Source organism: Opisthorchis viverrini, assembly GCF_000715545.1.
Source record: "Opisthorchis viverrini unplaced genomic scaffold opera_v5_524, whole genome shotgun sequence".
In the NCBI taxonomy this organism is placed as follows: domain Eukaryota; kingdom Metazoa; phylum Platyhelminthes; class Trematoda; order Opisthorchiida; family Opisthorchiidae; genus Opisthorchis; species Opisthorchis viverrini.
In genome coordinates this window covers 63,084-79,012 of record NW_008752186.1, presented here as the reverse complement: position 1 = coordinate 79,012, position 15,929 = coordinate 63,084, and the positions used below count along the sequence as shown (strand labels likewise).

General features: G+C 43.8%; 1 protein-coding gene across 1 annotated transcript; it reads left to right on the top strand.

Annotated features, from left to right (window-relative positions):
* Positions 1–459: 459 nt before the first annotated feature.
* T265_11575 (hypothetical protein) lies at positions 460–10,121 on the top strand (the record flags this gene model as incomplete). The annotated part of the gene is made up of 5 exons (XM_009178261.1): positions 460–702; positions 785–836; positions 878–1,031; positions 6,900–7,167; positions 9,500–10,121. 5 exons carry the CDS (start codon positions 460–462, stop codon positions 9,989–9,991), a joined length of 1,209 nt encoding a protein of 402 aa, XP_009176525.1.
* Between the last annotated feature and the right edge of the window lie 5,808 nt (positions 10,122–15,929).

The window sequence follows — 15,929 nt, the reverse complement described above, 5'->3', positions numbered from 1 at the left end:
GTTGACAGAAACTAGAATTCCAGGTCCTGAGTTGACGTTGGTGCCTTCATCTTCCTTTGTTTCTGGTCCCTGATTGCTACTGGTTTTTGAATTTCACTGGTTTTCGGGCCTTCTCCACTTTTGTGCTCAACGGTCTGGGCTATAGTCCAAAGATTTGAATGAAGGCCACCATTAAGGTACCGAGCATACCACTCTCCCATTCGTTTATCATATTACTTGACTCGCTCATAAGTTGAGTCCATCTCTTACAGGAATCATCCATGTTGTTCCAACTGAGGTTAGTTTGTGTGCTATTTCCACCTGCATATTTGATTGTTTCTACTGCCGGGTTCATCTTAACTCTCGATCATTTTCTCCAATCCCCCGTTTCTTTTTAGATTTCCAGGTGCCGTTCACTTGTAAATTCATACTTTCTGTTCTCCGGTTATTCTGGCGCATTTAGTGAAAACATGCAGTGAAATGTTCCAAGAAGAAGCCTATCGTTCGGAGCTGCTCGCAGATTTGCAGGCTGATAACACCAAATTTTTCTGTTTAGTTGAGAACAACATAGAGAGTCTGGCAAAAACCAAGTCTGTCGATCAATATGTGAAGCTGCAAAAGATAGGTCAAGGCACATTTGGTGAAGTCTTCAAAGTTCGTCACAAGTCGACGAAGCAACACTTTGCCCTAAAACGTATTCGCATGGAGCAAGAGAAGGAAGGGGTTTGTTTCTTATGCTTTTATTGGCATTCTCGTTGACGAACAGTTTCCCATCACTGCTCTCCGTGAAATTCGGATTTTACAGGCACTGAACCACGAGAACATCGTATGTCTGAAAGAAATTTGCCATACAGCGCGTAAGTTATGCCGATTACTATCTGCATAACACTATTTGTAGCGAACGCTCGAAACGGGTATAAACCGCAGTTCTTTTTGGTGTTTGAGTTCTGCGATCACGATCTGGCGGGACTGAGTCAACAGGTCGACTTTACCGATCCCGTGAAAAAAGCAATCATGAAACAGCTGCTAACTGGACTCTATTATTTACACCTGTAAGTGCTTCTTGCTTTACACTTGAATTAGAAAGTTGCGCTTTGTTCTGAAATCGCATAACACCCTAAGTTCCTTTCGTTCGTTCAGCAACGAATGGACTGCTTACTCGTTTGATTTGAGGGGCGGGGGATTTCCAAAATTATTGAAGCTGAAATTAGTAAAGCCTGGAATGCATTAGACAAATAGCACTGAGATAAGTGACACGTTATCTATAGATTCTTCCTCTCCAGTTTTGTTTTACTCGGTCATATTTCATTCCTGGCTCTGGGATTTCACGACCTCTGGGGACCGAAATACCTCCAAGCTGGAGAAATGTACTCATGAATTGGTTTGAAATATGGTTGCATAAAGACCTTGGGCGAGATGGCCCAAGTGGCTAGAGCGCGAACCCGACCTCCGTCTCCCGACTTCCCTTCTCTAGGCTTGAGCAACCTGGCAGTACCATAGCCCTCGTTCAACCCTTGGGTGGCATGGAAGTTAGGCACCGAAAGGGTGCTACAGCTTAACAGTTGGGACCTTCCTATTTATAAAGGAGTAGTTGCTTTCTTCATTTATTGAATGTCACCACCACGTTCGCGGCTAGTTGAGTTATGACTTAGTTGGGTCAGCTGAGTACCTTTCGGTCGTGATATGTTTGTCAGTCATTTCTGTTTTGGAGTGCAGCAAGTGTTTTGGAATGCACTTTGTCGCTGTCCGCCTGTTTGCATTCCACGAAAGATAATTAATCACAATGTCACCGGGCTCCATTTTCTCCTCAATTCCAGTGGTAAAAATGTCACCGTTTTTTCATGACATCCGAATCTTGTTTTGCAGCTACAGCGAAGCGCTTTTAAGATTCCCAGGTCCATCCGGAAGCCATGAAAAAAGCGGTTGCGGGTCAGAGCCATATGAACTCCATTCAGAAGCTATATTGAACAGCTTGGTTGAATCGGCAAACCGGATGTGTATTAAATGAGTACATTGTTATGAAAGTAGCCCATCAGTTATTTTTCAGCTGAAATGAAAACTTTGGATAAAATAAATCAGGCGAGCTGTGACCATTATCTGACAACATTTCGGCCATTATACTTCCTTCGGCTACAAGTGAACGTAAGAGACTTGCTGTTATAGTAGATGATGTCTCGATCAGGGCAATACATGGTGGTTGCATAACATACCCGACCAAATACGATGTCTACGTACGACTACATTTGTGACTTCATCAGAAGTGGTTTTGTGTGTTCGATGTTGCGTTTGAGACTTATCACACGAGCCATCATGCCAAAAGTGCAGTATTTACCTTGCTCACGAAGTTGTTCTAAGGCCAAGCATGCAGTTGGCTCTGTCTGTTACCTTTATCTATCTACTGTGCATTTGATTTTCATGGAGACACGCTGTGCCTAATGTTATGTAGCTTCATACCGTTCAGGAAACAAACCTTTACCAATTACTTTGTTGTGTCTTTCATTTTTAAGGCTACATATGATTGATTGTCTTCGTGTGTGAATGTAAACGCAGGCTTCCTTGTTAATGGGGGTCTGACAAATGCATATGATCTACTTTGACGCTAGAACAGTACATCAACTGATTGTCACCTGACAACTTTGTGGCTGAATGTGGCCTGCACCCACGGATAAACGGCTATACATCACAGTTTTTCTGGCTTTTTATCGCTGACTCTTACTTCTTTCCAACTAGCTAAGTGACTATGTGTAAAGCATGATTACCTGTTGAAATTCGATCGACTGAGTTGCCGTGAAGACCCTGTGCCATTCTTGGTTGCCATACAACGTGTTTGATACGGGTGTAGCCCGGAGTTCCCCTTAGAGACTCGAGATAACTTAAAAGAACAAGGATTATGTGGAGAACAACCTTGCTGGGTAGATAAATGTACGCATTTTGCACCTCAGTAACACTGCTGGTAAGCGGTGAGTGTTAGCCATTAAGAAGCTCAAAATCAAGCATGTGCATGATATCTGTCTTCTTCGATGCATGTTAGGCTACCAGGGTTCACGTGTTCAGCGGTATTGGAGTGACAGTTCCAAATCAAACACGCTGTATTATTAATATACCAGCCACCCGCCCGGATATTTCGCGCCCTTTAATTCGTTATGAAGGTGGTAAAACCCCTTTGAGCATTCTGATAACCGTACTGCTGCCTGTCATGATGAAAGCCGGTCGTTAATCTGGGAAGGATTCAAGAAGGGTTTCGTCAGTGACCCGTTTTTGCTTATCCGCCCTGTTGTATGCAAGAAGTAAAACTGATGGCGCAATATGACGGCCAGTGTGGCATGAAGTTATTGGTACCAGTCTATCAATGGCTCAAATGACTTTCTTCGAATCTGTACCTCTTATACGGTGCCTTTTTAGTGGTGAAACATGCCACCCGAATAAACAATTTCAGCTGCTCTTGAGTTCTTCCCATTTGATTCCCCTTAAAGTTAACAGTTGATAGCCATCCCATAAAACTCTACCTAATCCTGATAGATTTGCAGCAAAATTCAACTTATTATGAAAACTTCGTTTGGTCCAACCAGTTTTGAGGATCTGAACGTTCAACCAGTTACCTCTTGTGAACTTCATCAAAGAACTCTGGCAGGTACATCCATAGAAAATGTGTGACTGAATTCAGGTATTGAAAATTCCGAACGAGCAGATATCTAGAAGTAATTCTACACTGTACAACCTCTTTCTGCTAGGCTCTGTGCTGTTGAGGCAACATTCATTTTCTGGCGCACAAAAATGGTTTTCCGTTGTGGGATTAACGCGTCGTCGTAGGAGTTGGATTTTCGACCAAGTTAGATTTGTTTTGGTTTCGATCCCCTCTCTTCAAACGTATCCTTTCCATTCGAGCTTCTCATCCGAAGGATGATGTTCGGACTTGTTGAAAAATGCTGTTCAGCAAAGTGAGCGATTTGTTTGAAATAATGAATAGGCGTCTGTAATCAGCCGAAGGCAGGTTAATTTGTTCAGCTGTAACAGCCCTTTCGGTGCCTAGCTGACGTGCTACCCGAAGGTAACACAAGAGCTGAGATACTACCAGGTTGCCCAAGCCTAGATAGGAGCAGTCGAGATACAGAGATTGGGTTCCGGCCACGGACCTTCAGGTTAGCAAATTCGCGCTTTAACCACAGCCATCTCGAGCTCCAGCGTTCAATTGGGAAACTGTCGCGAAGCACAAGTAAGATCTGATGACTGTTTATGTCTCAGATACAGACAAAATTCAGACCAATTTTGATGAAACCGGTTGCATCTTACCCATTCACTTTATTTATGCATAATCTTAGGCTTAGCTGTCGTGGATTGGCGCAGGACTTGAACCGCACATAATTTTGTTATAATATTATCTCTATAATTGGATTGAACTGTGATCATCATGCGGACTCATATTAAGATGTGTGACGACGGAATCAACAAAACAAAAGCTAGCTTACTTGCCAGTTTTCAACTCAACTGGGGGCTTCAATTAATATAAAAGTGTCTTAACACGCTGGCCGTGGATTAAAACAGAGTGATCCAAGAACAAATGGATTACGGGTAGCATTGGGGATACAGTTGTGTATTTGAGCAAACGCGCACCTAAGGTTCTCGGAGGTGAGTTTCAGGATCTGCATTTGTGAATCACTATCTAACACCTTTGGCGCATGTGTGTAATTTTTGGTTAGGTTTGGTAAAAAACAATGGTTGTGCACCTCATTATGAGCGTTTGAACACTAGTGTAAAGATTAGTCTGTTTATCCTTTTTTGCATCTTAGGGAAATCCTGAAAGTATTCGGGTAGTTAGAACATCGCGCTGTCCGGTACTTAATGGAATCCTAATGCTTAATGGAAACTTAGAGCTTGGCCTCCTAGTCACGCAATGTACTGAATCTTTTATGCCTGATGTGAGCAGTCCAATTGTCTTGCTAAATTTGAGGCATTAAATGCTGTGATTTCGGAAAATAGCCCTCAAAATCCATACGGATTACCCACATTCAGACAAAATAAGGATGATATACGTCAGCTTGAAATTTCATCAGGTGCATGTGGAAGCAAAAGAACACATCCCGTATGTGACGTGACTGATCTCCCATAGCGTTTATCTTTGGAAAAACATTCAGCCAGGTCGTATCAAAATATCTATCTTTAGTGGAAAGTTCGGCGCATTATGTACTTCATTACTCATCCCTAACTAGACATTCGTCATCCACTTCCGCTATTTTAGAAACTTCGTCGTCGTAACACTTGGCAGCTGAGAACGTGCTGGTATTATTCTTCACGACCTTAATGCCATGTAATCAGCGCATTCTAATGTAGATTCTCACCACTTCTGGAAAAGCTCTATACGACGGGCGGTTCTGACGCCATCTTTTCGCTGAGTTCCATTCGATTGGAACAGTAGCCGAGGCTTCATGTATTGCATAAGAAGGACCTCAAAAGGGGACTTTTTTGGTCGTCCTTATTTCCTCACGTGACCACATTTCTTCCTCCTGAAGAAACTCCATCTAAGAAACGCTTCTAAAGGGGCACTTTTGTTAGCTCAAATGGTTCTGCAGCTTGTGTTCTTCAAGTTAGCATTGTCTTTTTGAAATCTAGCAGGATACTCTTTATCCTCCGTGCGAGTTGGCGCTGAGACGGAAAAACCACCATCATACAGCAATATCAGCGTCATTCATATCCCGTACACCGTTTCGATAGATGCATGATTGGCGTCCATACATCGAAGGTAAATTAAATCATGGCATTTCATCATCACTGCGGCTATATGCAGTTCAAATTATTTCGCCACTGAGTGCAATCACAGCCGATTGTCCCGCCGAAAAAAACAAGGTGATGCGTCTAAGTAGGACAAGACAGAGCGATCGAGAAATTGCGTGCACATCGGGGAAAGTGACTGACAGATATGAGCATGCAAAACAAACTCATCCTGCTTTGTACTTTCTTTTCAAATGTCTCAAGCTGAGATACTACACTCATTTCATAGCTCAACTTCATGAAGGAAAGGCGAATATCCGTGTTTCTCAACGGGTTCAGCGATTGCGCGCGTAACCATGCAAATTTCTTTAAAGATGTGGTTAGCTGAAATATAATGTGACTTGTATTTGACTTGTGCACTGCTGTAGTGCTTGTGCTAACTATTTTCAAAAGGGACGTAAACACTTAATGGATCTGAAATTTTTTCGCAAATGTCCGAAGATCGTATATACTGATAAAGGGCTCACTTGGACTCGCTCTGAAACATGTCCTCCACTGCAGAAAGTGTCCATATGAGGGAAGGCCTAAAAATACAGCCAGTTGCCTATAGTCGAGAGGTGAGTGAATTCTGCTCTCCCCTCGAAGTGAAAAATTCCGGTTTCTCGATATATTGTTTGACTTAGGCAAGGTTTTTTCACTCGCAAACAATGGCGGAGCATGGAACGCAAAGGGGCTCACCTAGTCCCTTATATAACGATAGGCGTAGTGCATATTGTCCAAATCATTTTCCCAGGCAACCGGGCGATGCCAGCTACCTACGGAACTTACTGGCTGCCGCTACTTATTGATTTCCCCAGATGCCATTCGTTTTGTCCTTTCGTAGGTGATTCTGCTTGCTGAACTTTTGAACGGTATTCCCTGTGCAAAGTTGATCAATTTTGATCGACAGGCCGCACAATAAACTTACTTTTCTTTATTTAACGCATACCATCCATAGTTTTTGTGTAAAACTTCTACTATTACCGTGGCGGAAACCGAGGTTACAACACAAGATTGTGCAATTGACTTGTCACCGTAAACTTACGCCAATTAAATGCACTACGCTTCCGAATTCAAGTCGATTTCGTTCTCCCTTCGTTAGGTCTCCATACTATAGTTTGTGGCCAAAATTTGGGTGTTACTATTTTTGAGACATCAGCTTTATTTATTGGCAGAAACAATATACTCCATCGAGATTTGAAGGCTGCCAATATCCTCATCGACAAAAACGGCATCCTCAAGATAGCTGACTTCGGCTTGGCTCGAACAACGGTCGCATCCATTCGTCCGGACCGCCCAACGCGCTACACTACTCGTGTGGTCACACTGTGGTATCGACCACCGGAAATCCTTCTCAACGATCGGCACTATGGCAAGCCGGTTGATCTCTGGGGCGCAGGGTGTATCATGGCCGAGTTATGGACCAAGTATCCAATCATGCAGGTTCGAGTTATTTGGCCTTTCCGTATCACGTCATTTCATCATTTTTCCATCATCATACTGGTTGGTGGCTGTTAGCTGTTTTCTTATCTGTTCCACTGGGTTTGTTTGTCGCGTTTCGATGGTTTTCTTTTGTTTCCTCAACTGCTTTACGACGCTACAACTGTTGCACGAGTTGCACTATACATTGGGTTCTTCTCTGTTAAGCGATCTACCCAGCAGCTGTATAGCTGTTACGGTTGCGACGTAAATTGTATGTGGTCAACTGTCAATTCTAGATTCTGGGCAGTTATTGCAAATACAAGTGCTCAGTGACTTCTCCCAGGAAGTGTAAAAACGTCTCAAAATAGATTAAACACGTGAACAATCAAAATGAGGCATAGGTGAACACTTTGATCAGCTTAGTTACTTGATACTTCTGATCAGTTTGATAAAGCAAATAAATATACTGATGCTCTTTATCGGTAGTCCCCTTCGTGCGTCGGCCGTCTCCAGTCTGTACTCCTAAACTTCATGTCCGGAACCACCACAATAAAACTCAATCCAGAGTCAACTTCCATTGGGTTTCGCCCTGTTTCTATGGTCCTGGGAACCATGCACACAGACTGCGATTGGTAGCCACTTAAACACGGACAAAGTGCTCCATACTGAAAATCGGACGCACAACCAACGCAACCTGCCCCTAAGAGGTTAAAAGATAAAGCGTTCAGCTGTAGCACCCTTTCGGTACCTAGCTGCCATGCCACCCGAAGGAAGCACGAGGGCTTGGATACTGCCAGGTTGCTCAAGCCTAGACAGGGGAAGTCGAGTGGCGGAGGTCGGATTCGGACCACGGACCTTCTGGTCAGTAAATTCTCGCTCTAACCACTTTGGCCACCTCGCCCCCCCTAAGAGGTTACTCAACCTGTAATACGGATTACCTGATTTTTTTTAATACAAACTCAAGTAGCTCCTACGTTCAGATCACTCGGGTAATCAAAAAGGTAGTTCTCTGGTATTTATGTCCTGAGTTTATAATCCGAAACTAGCCACAATCAGACAGGAACTAATTAGAGCAGCTACTTCAACGCAATCTCACCAGTACTTCTTGCTGGTGCGCATAACGGCAGTGTCACGCAGCTTGAGTGACCTCACACTTACTGGTCCTCTTCATCGCCATCATGATTTTCCGTATTGCTTCGTTCCTTTAATTAGCTGGTCCTAGGGTGGCTATCACGACAATTGTGAAATGCAAAAGCCACATTGATTGCTAATGTAGGGGCACTGCCAATTGGAATTGAATCGAATGGGGATACTCAGGATATGCTTAAGATGCAAGCGTGCTATTAACCGCAGCATGTTGCTTTGTAAAGAAGTATATTTAACCGTCTACGGGAGTTAACAAGGTGCGTGACATTTACTAATTTGGCTAGGTTGTGTAGTCAATACGTTTGTAACTCGAGGCCTTATCATTGACTGAACACTGCCTGTTCGTTCCAAATCTCGCTGAGGTCTATCAGATAATGATATGCAGCAGTAGCTCCGGTCTGACTTACTTTGCTCGTTCGCACTGTTCACCCAGTTCGTTAGTGTGGTAGGGGACAGCTAGTAGAGACAGTCATGGTTAGAAACCGAGAACTTTGGTCTTTTCAGAATTGCAATGCTAAACACACAGGCAATGAAAACATTCACCACGGTCGACCGCTCGACGAGATGAAGAAGCGGTGCAAATGCGGCATGATTTTGCTCCCCTTTATGCAACCTCATTCGCTGCATGCGGCCAACGTAGGTGAAGTTGTCGGTAGCTGCGAGTAGATAGTCTGTTTTGTGAAAGTCAAGGTATTTTCGAACTAACGCTTGAAGATTTTGTGTGTGTATTTTTAGTGTCCGAAACGTTTAGTAAAATCTACTCTCCTTTTCAACTCATAAATCCTTCATCCCGGTAATTATTATCGATAGAAGTTCTGCCCAAGTGGAATTAGGGCCTTTTCACCGTATTATCAATCATTACTTTGAAAAATATAAATTAAATCTAGTATCCTCGATGGCTCCCGACGCTGCAGAACACAGCTGTCCACAGATAAATTCCATGCACCAAACTACATGTTTTCTGCTTGAGAGCAGATTCTGAGTACATTCGCTACTGATGGCTTCATGTTGTGGCATGTGATCATGTGGTTTGAAATGAAAGCATTATTACTATTATCCGTCTTCCTATTGTGGAGCTGTTTATTTACCACGATCGTCGTACCGAGAAATATACTGCTTTTCCATTACGACGTGCCTGCTTCGTTCTTAACGCCAGCCTAATTTTATGCCTGTTGCTAGTTCCGTTATATATTCCCTTGTTTTCCAGGGTGATAACGAGCTCAATCAGTTGAATCTTATAATCAATCTTTGCGGTTCAATAACTCCGGAAGTTTGGCCTGGTGTACAACGACTTGAAAGCTTCAGAGAGGCTCGTCTACCTCAGGATATAAAACGGCATGTTCGAGAGAAGCTGACGCCCAAAATTACTTCGTTAGCTGCAGTCGATCTAATTGATCAGCTCTTGGTGCTTGACCCGAGCAAGCGCCTGGATGCGGAACAGGCGCTCTCTCACGATTATTTTTACGAAGATCCTCCTCCGGGCGATTTGCGTTCCTTCTCCAAATCTGGAACGTCCTACCTCGAGTTCTTATCCTCTTCCAACAATCCGCGAGGCCGAGCACCCCCGGCAATGAATCGTGCCGGTGGACCACGTGGACCCGGACAACAAATGAACTATATTGGTGCTCCTGGTATGCCGCATCCGAACCGCCGACCGCCCATGCCCGATGATAGCCTGTATTACGACCGCGTGTTTTGATGACGCGAATTTGCTCTGTATTTTTCTAGATGCACACTGTGTTATGATTCACTTGCTTTTTTGTGCACTGTACAAATATTGTCCTCTACCCTGCCTTCGCGTGGTGCATTTTAAATAAATTTTACACCGTTTTGCCACTTCTTAAACTCTGACTGTGTTCCAGTGTTGATTTTCTGAGCTGGTTTCACATTATTGATCACTACTCCTAAGGTGTTGTGACACAGAAAGTGCCCAGCTTATCGACCCTAGTGCCTACTTTGATTCCTACTGCATTTGCTGCAGTTTCAGCTCCACACAGGGACAGAGTATACTCATAGGCGGTGGCGCATAGGTTGGCTGCGTAATGTACCTGCTAACGGATATGGAGAGCTGTCGCAATCTGCTCACTTTGGAATGTTCAACATCCCGTAGTCTCGAATCGGTAGTAAATTTAACACTCCGAAATCCAGTGCTGAGTAGGTATAATAGCTTCACAGAGATTGAGCACCATGGGTACAGATAACATGGTCACCTAGTCCGTTTTTTGAAATCGACAAGCGTATATGATAAGCAGGCAAACAGCTATTATATCTTCTGCTGAACGGCATCACACTTGAATTTGTCACACAAATAATTTAGGGTGAATGTCACTTGGATTGCTTGAAATAAAGTGAGGCAAACGTTTCCGGCCGCAGACCTCTCCATATAATTGTAAATTTTCTCAATTTCAAGGAGTAGGGAACCACGTTTGGAAGGTTGTATTCGTAGAAAACTCAGTAGTTCCATCTTGAAAAACAATGTTCATTACAATGGATTAACTCGGTATCACTCGACGAGAGAATTCATATTTCGTTGCTGTGTAACTCAGGATTTTCATTCATCTATGTTTGGACGAGAGCAATTTCCAGTTTATTTTATTAAAGACTTTCGACCATATTGACGGCCTAAATCCAGAATTTTACCGGCGTGAAAATGTAATTATCTTCTCTGGGTTTTTCACCTCTTGGATCTATGATACCAATTCTGGACACACCTCGTTCGGATAGCTGGCCTTTATTGTTAGATGCAGCGGATACTTGAGGAGCCCACATGTTATATTTGCGTGGCACAAGTTGACGAATTCTCATTGTGGATGTGAACATCGATGGCGACTGCGTGCGGCGTCTTTTAATTTGTTTATAGCAGTGTATGCCAGTTCTTCGTGTAGCTTTCCAAACAGTCCGGGACCGACGATTTGTGGCACAAGCCACGCAGTGGAAGTAGCTACCTATCTTATTTAAAATAGGTTGGTTGGTCCTACGATAACCAGAGCATATCGATTCGTACCTTGCGTTTCGGTCTCAAGGTGCCATAAATAGACTTCAGCTTTCTGTATATTTCAATACTCTTTTTAGCCCGCGGACTCAATCTTCGCTGCCCTTACGCGCTGTGTTTTTATGAGTCGATTTGCATCACTCTTACTCGGCAAGGTTTATGGACATCGGCATTGTTTACTCGATGGATGGGTGCACTCACAATCAGTTGTGAAAACTCATCATGTAGCGCTACATTCTTCGATCCTCATTAGTTAACACTGTCTGGACTATGCGCGAATACCAGAATGGCTGATCAAACTCTGCGGCATTATTCTTTCAGAATTTCTTCAATCATCGTGATCTGTGGCACAAAGTCGAGATCAGTGCAGAGGGATCCTTATAGCTGGCGCATGGCTGTTGTGTATCTAATGCTTTAGCACCCCGGTTGTTCCGGGCTTATTTGCGGTCCCGGTGAACAACCCACAGTTTTGTAGAATGATGTGCTTCACCCTCTGGCGTTGTCCTCCTAGGTCATAAATATTCATCTCCGACAAGGTTTCTATTCTCTTCAGCAGCGATGTTGAATGTTACAGCTTCTCCTCGTGCAAAGTTTCGACGATTGCTTGACGGTCTTTGTCTGCTAATGGTTCTTGCTCGTAGGATTTTTTGTGGTTCAAAATAAAATCCAGTCAGCATAACAGTTCAACACCTAAGACATTTCCAAACTTACGTTCTAGAGCCGCTATTGAGACATTTCGGGAGGCTCAGGTATCCATCAAGGCACCTACATTCATACCGCTTACAACAGTGGGGCTCAACATGTGTGACAGACTGTTGATCACTTTGATTGCAGGCACTGTGGAATAACTTGTGAATTTATTTTCATCAAGGATTCCTCTACATTGTCACCGTCTGTTTCCGGCTGATGGCTGACCGTAGGCCGAACTAGGTGCCAATGGACGATGCTGCGCCCAACGAAATGGTTCAGGAGGAAGCGGTAGTTGCATATGTGCCGGACCCTTGATCTAGTGGGCCTCCCCCTACAACGCATTTGTGGGCGTTGAGGGTGTCGGCTGATTCAAACTTTTTCAGCTCTTCCCCTGTGGATAGGGCTTAATCTAGTGATACTACAGGGTGGGTGAGGAGCTTACACCGAGTGTACGGCTGAAAAGTGCATTCAATTATTGGGGTTGACGGCCATATGTCTATTACAGACATCTAGAATTCACACGGTGCACATTCTGGGAGACGTGAAGGGGGGAAATCTTGCAAAAAAATCACTAACATTCTTCCGGCCCACCTTGGATCGTGATGAATATATGGGCTTCGGAGCGTTGTGTCTGGACTACAAGCGCAGGTGACTAACGTGGTAGACAACTTCACTCCTTTCCTTTAAACCTGATTGAACGAACATTAAGATTTGCGGTAGTGGGACGCTGCAAACTGGTAAAATGGAAACTTTGGAAGTATTGAAATCACAATCTACATCGTCACACAAGGCCTTGGGATAATGAGAAGTAAGGAAACTTCTAAAGCGAGACTAAATTAACTTGACCTGTAAGCTCGCCTAGTGCAACATTCTTCAGAGAACCTCAAACAGTATAAGTACCTCAATAACCTGGCCAATTAAAAGTCATGCAATACGGCTCTTTGTGTGAAAAGAAACACAGCTAGCAGAAGGAAAAACCGCAAAGCCCCGAGCCTTGCAATTCTCACTGGCGGCGTCAGACGAAAACAGTACTACCTCCAAATCCCATAGATTAAACCAACTTGGGTCGCGAAAATTTAAAAATGCTGGTGTTTTGTAAAACCACAATGCTCTGGCACCTGTCCTGATCAGATCTGAGGCGTACTTTTGGCTAATTTTGTTGGGGTCTTTGGCTAGATTCTGCCGAAGATATTTCAAAGTAGACAGATTTCACTTGCCCTTTGATAACTTCACACAAGGAAGCAGAGCATATTTATGTCAGTGGACTACATACGAATTATCTTTCTTTCAGTAGCTCTTGCCCTCATAGGACTTTCATTTTCGGCTTCATAGATGCACTTTGCGCCACAAACAAACCCCGGAACAACAACCAGCGCGGTTTGTGTGTGGACTGTTGCTGCATGCCCGACCTGAATAATTCGGCTGACGGCTAAATAGGCCTCAAGGATAGGTCTAGTCCCACCGAAACTGACTGTCGTAATATCTCAAATGTGTGTGGTTAGTTAGATCTAAACTTGCTTTTGGCCCATCCCGAATCCCTAGGGATCCCAGACAGCTCCTACCAGCAGTTCATTCGGGATCAGTGTTAACGGAGACTTAGAGACCAAACACAATAGTATGCAGGACTGCGCCGCAAACTATCTGATATCTACACTGACCGTGTGCCACCCTAACATGTTCACCGTTGTCGGTCTGCGAGGAAGACATCAAAGTCTGGTACCCGGTTGTTTGTCTTGAGAACAAAATGAAACAGAATGAAACACATCAGCGGGTATCAGCAAATAAGCCTGAATGTAGCTATGGACTTTTCAGGTAACACATTAGGCACTGACGGGTACATCCCCATCGGTTAGAGCGCACAGTGTCGAAAGTGGCCAGGCCACATGTCGCTAGTGATCTACGTATGCCGCAGTCGACATCTAGGTGTTGACCGAAAATTACAATTATGAGACTGGAGAAGCAATGCCTGTGTCGACTACTTTTGATTTCCTGCAGCCCTTTCGAGCCTCCGTCGAAGTCATCATCCAGGTTAGTTGCCTTCGTTCAGAAATCTATCTCCCAATTTTTGAGTTTATAAAGGACAACAGGCCAATAAATAGATCCCGTGGAGAAAATGACCTAAGATGAACAGCAAATATAAAAACTCGAGCACACACGGTCCACCATTTTTGGCCTAAAACAGAGTATTGTTAGCTATAGAAACACGGAGCCTCAAAATTTAGTCTGAAGCCAGCAGTTACAGCGCATCGGATCTTACAGTTCAAACGACAGAATGTTTCCGCATGGTGATAGTGTTTCGTAACTTCAGTTTCCTTTCTGAACAGCCCGTTATCACTCAGGCAAATAAATCTATTCTAAGGTTCCACTAATCGTGGATGATGCGTTTATGTAGACGGTCAACCGGTGGAACTCGGAGTCCTTTGAGCAAAGTACCTCGTCAGCGGTCTTGCCGCCGCCAATAATTCATCTACATAGCTGCATGCGTTGGTCACGGAAAAGAATGTTCGATAATTCTCATGATATTCTCTGCCTCGCACTGGAGAAAGACATGATAGAAATTGAACGGGTGCCCACGCATTTTCGCGCACCAGGCTATATTGTCCGAGCTCCGAGATATGGGGGAGTCAGGGAAACGATTGAACGCATAATGATTTCTGGCTAGTCATTATTGCAGTTCAGAAAAACAGTGGTACTAAAGAATAATTTCGTGAGAATCCCAACATTGCCAGCTGGGAAGCGAACACTTCATGCAACATTTGTACTGAAAACTTGGTCACAGAATCTTGCAATAAACTGCATGCTGCTCTTTGGATGCCACATGCCCCCATTTTCCGAAAAGGAACCTTCACAAAGTTGACAAATATTTCGCCCAAGCTGACCGTTCCGATGCTTCCTCTGTTCAAGCAGTTGGTTAAGTGAAGCATGCTCGTGCCCGGAACGCTTGGGTATAAACCTTTGTTACGCATAGAAAATGTTAGTGTCTCGTCATCAGGCATAAAAACAGATTAACCATTTAAATGGGAAGAACTAAAATCGCTAAAATGGCATTAAAGCGGTCTACATAAAAAACGATGTTGACGGTCCTTGTTCCTCTTGTATTCCTACCCATGTAATTGTCTTTAATTTTTTGTGTCCCTACGTTCATTACATACATACTGCAAGCATCGAACTGCAACTTATTTATTTTACCGTGAGGACCGAATGTTGTACCAACATTGGTCGTTCCCCGTTTATTTTAGCCTGTCTATCCTACCATCCAGTGTGGATAACCAAGAAGTCATTGGTTGGCTGAGTTACCAGGCTAAATGATATCACTGTCGTTTTGACATTCAGTATAAGCAGACGTAAAGCCAAAATGACTCATCCTGCTTCTTTCTCATGCACTGCTGGTATCTGCTAACTGTTGTTACGCGTACCCATTCATGCACCAGAAAAATGACCCGCCTTTGCTGTAGTGATACCACTAGAGTTTCTTCCGCCACATTCATGACCTTGCTTGCGCCCAAAATGCGTGGTCAAGAACTACACAACCGAGGTTATCAGACAAGCTTTGTCATAATTTTATGCTCTGCAAGTCCACAGAATTCATCACCGGGCTAACTCAAGTCATATAACCGATTTATTACGTTAATGCCCTGTCATGGAGTTCAAACTGTAAGAATTCAAGCAAAAAACAGGCACGTGCTATCTCTGTTTCCGGAGGAGCTGGTTAAGCGGGATCCCAGTGAATCAATTTTCAACCTGCCGTTGCGCCTTCATGTTTCACAGGCGTGCGCATGCGCAGTTGCGAATGAATATTCCTAAGCGTTGTTGTCATATTGGCGATTTACCGATTATCTTGATACACCAATGTTCAGGTACTCAGATCTCGGGTGTGGGTCTTACGCGTACAGGGTTTAGAGAGGTGGTCGGCCTATTATAATTATTTCTAGCATGCACCATTCTTATGACTTGC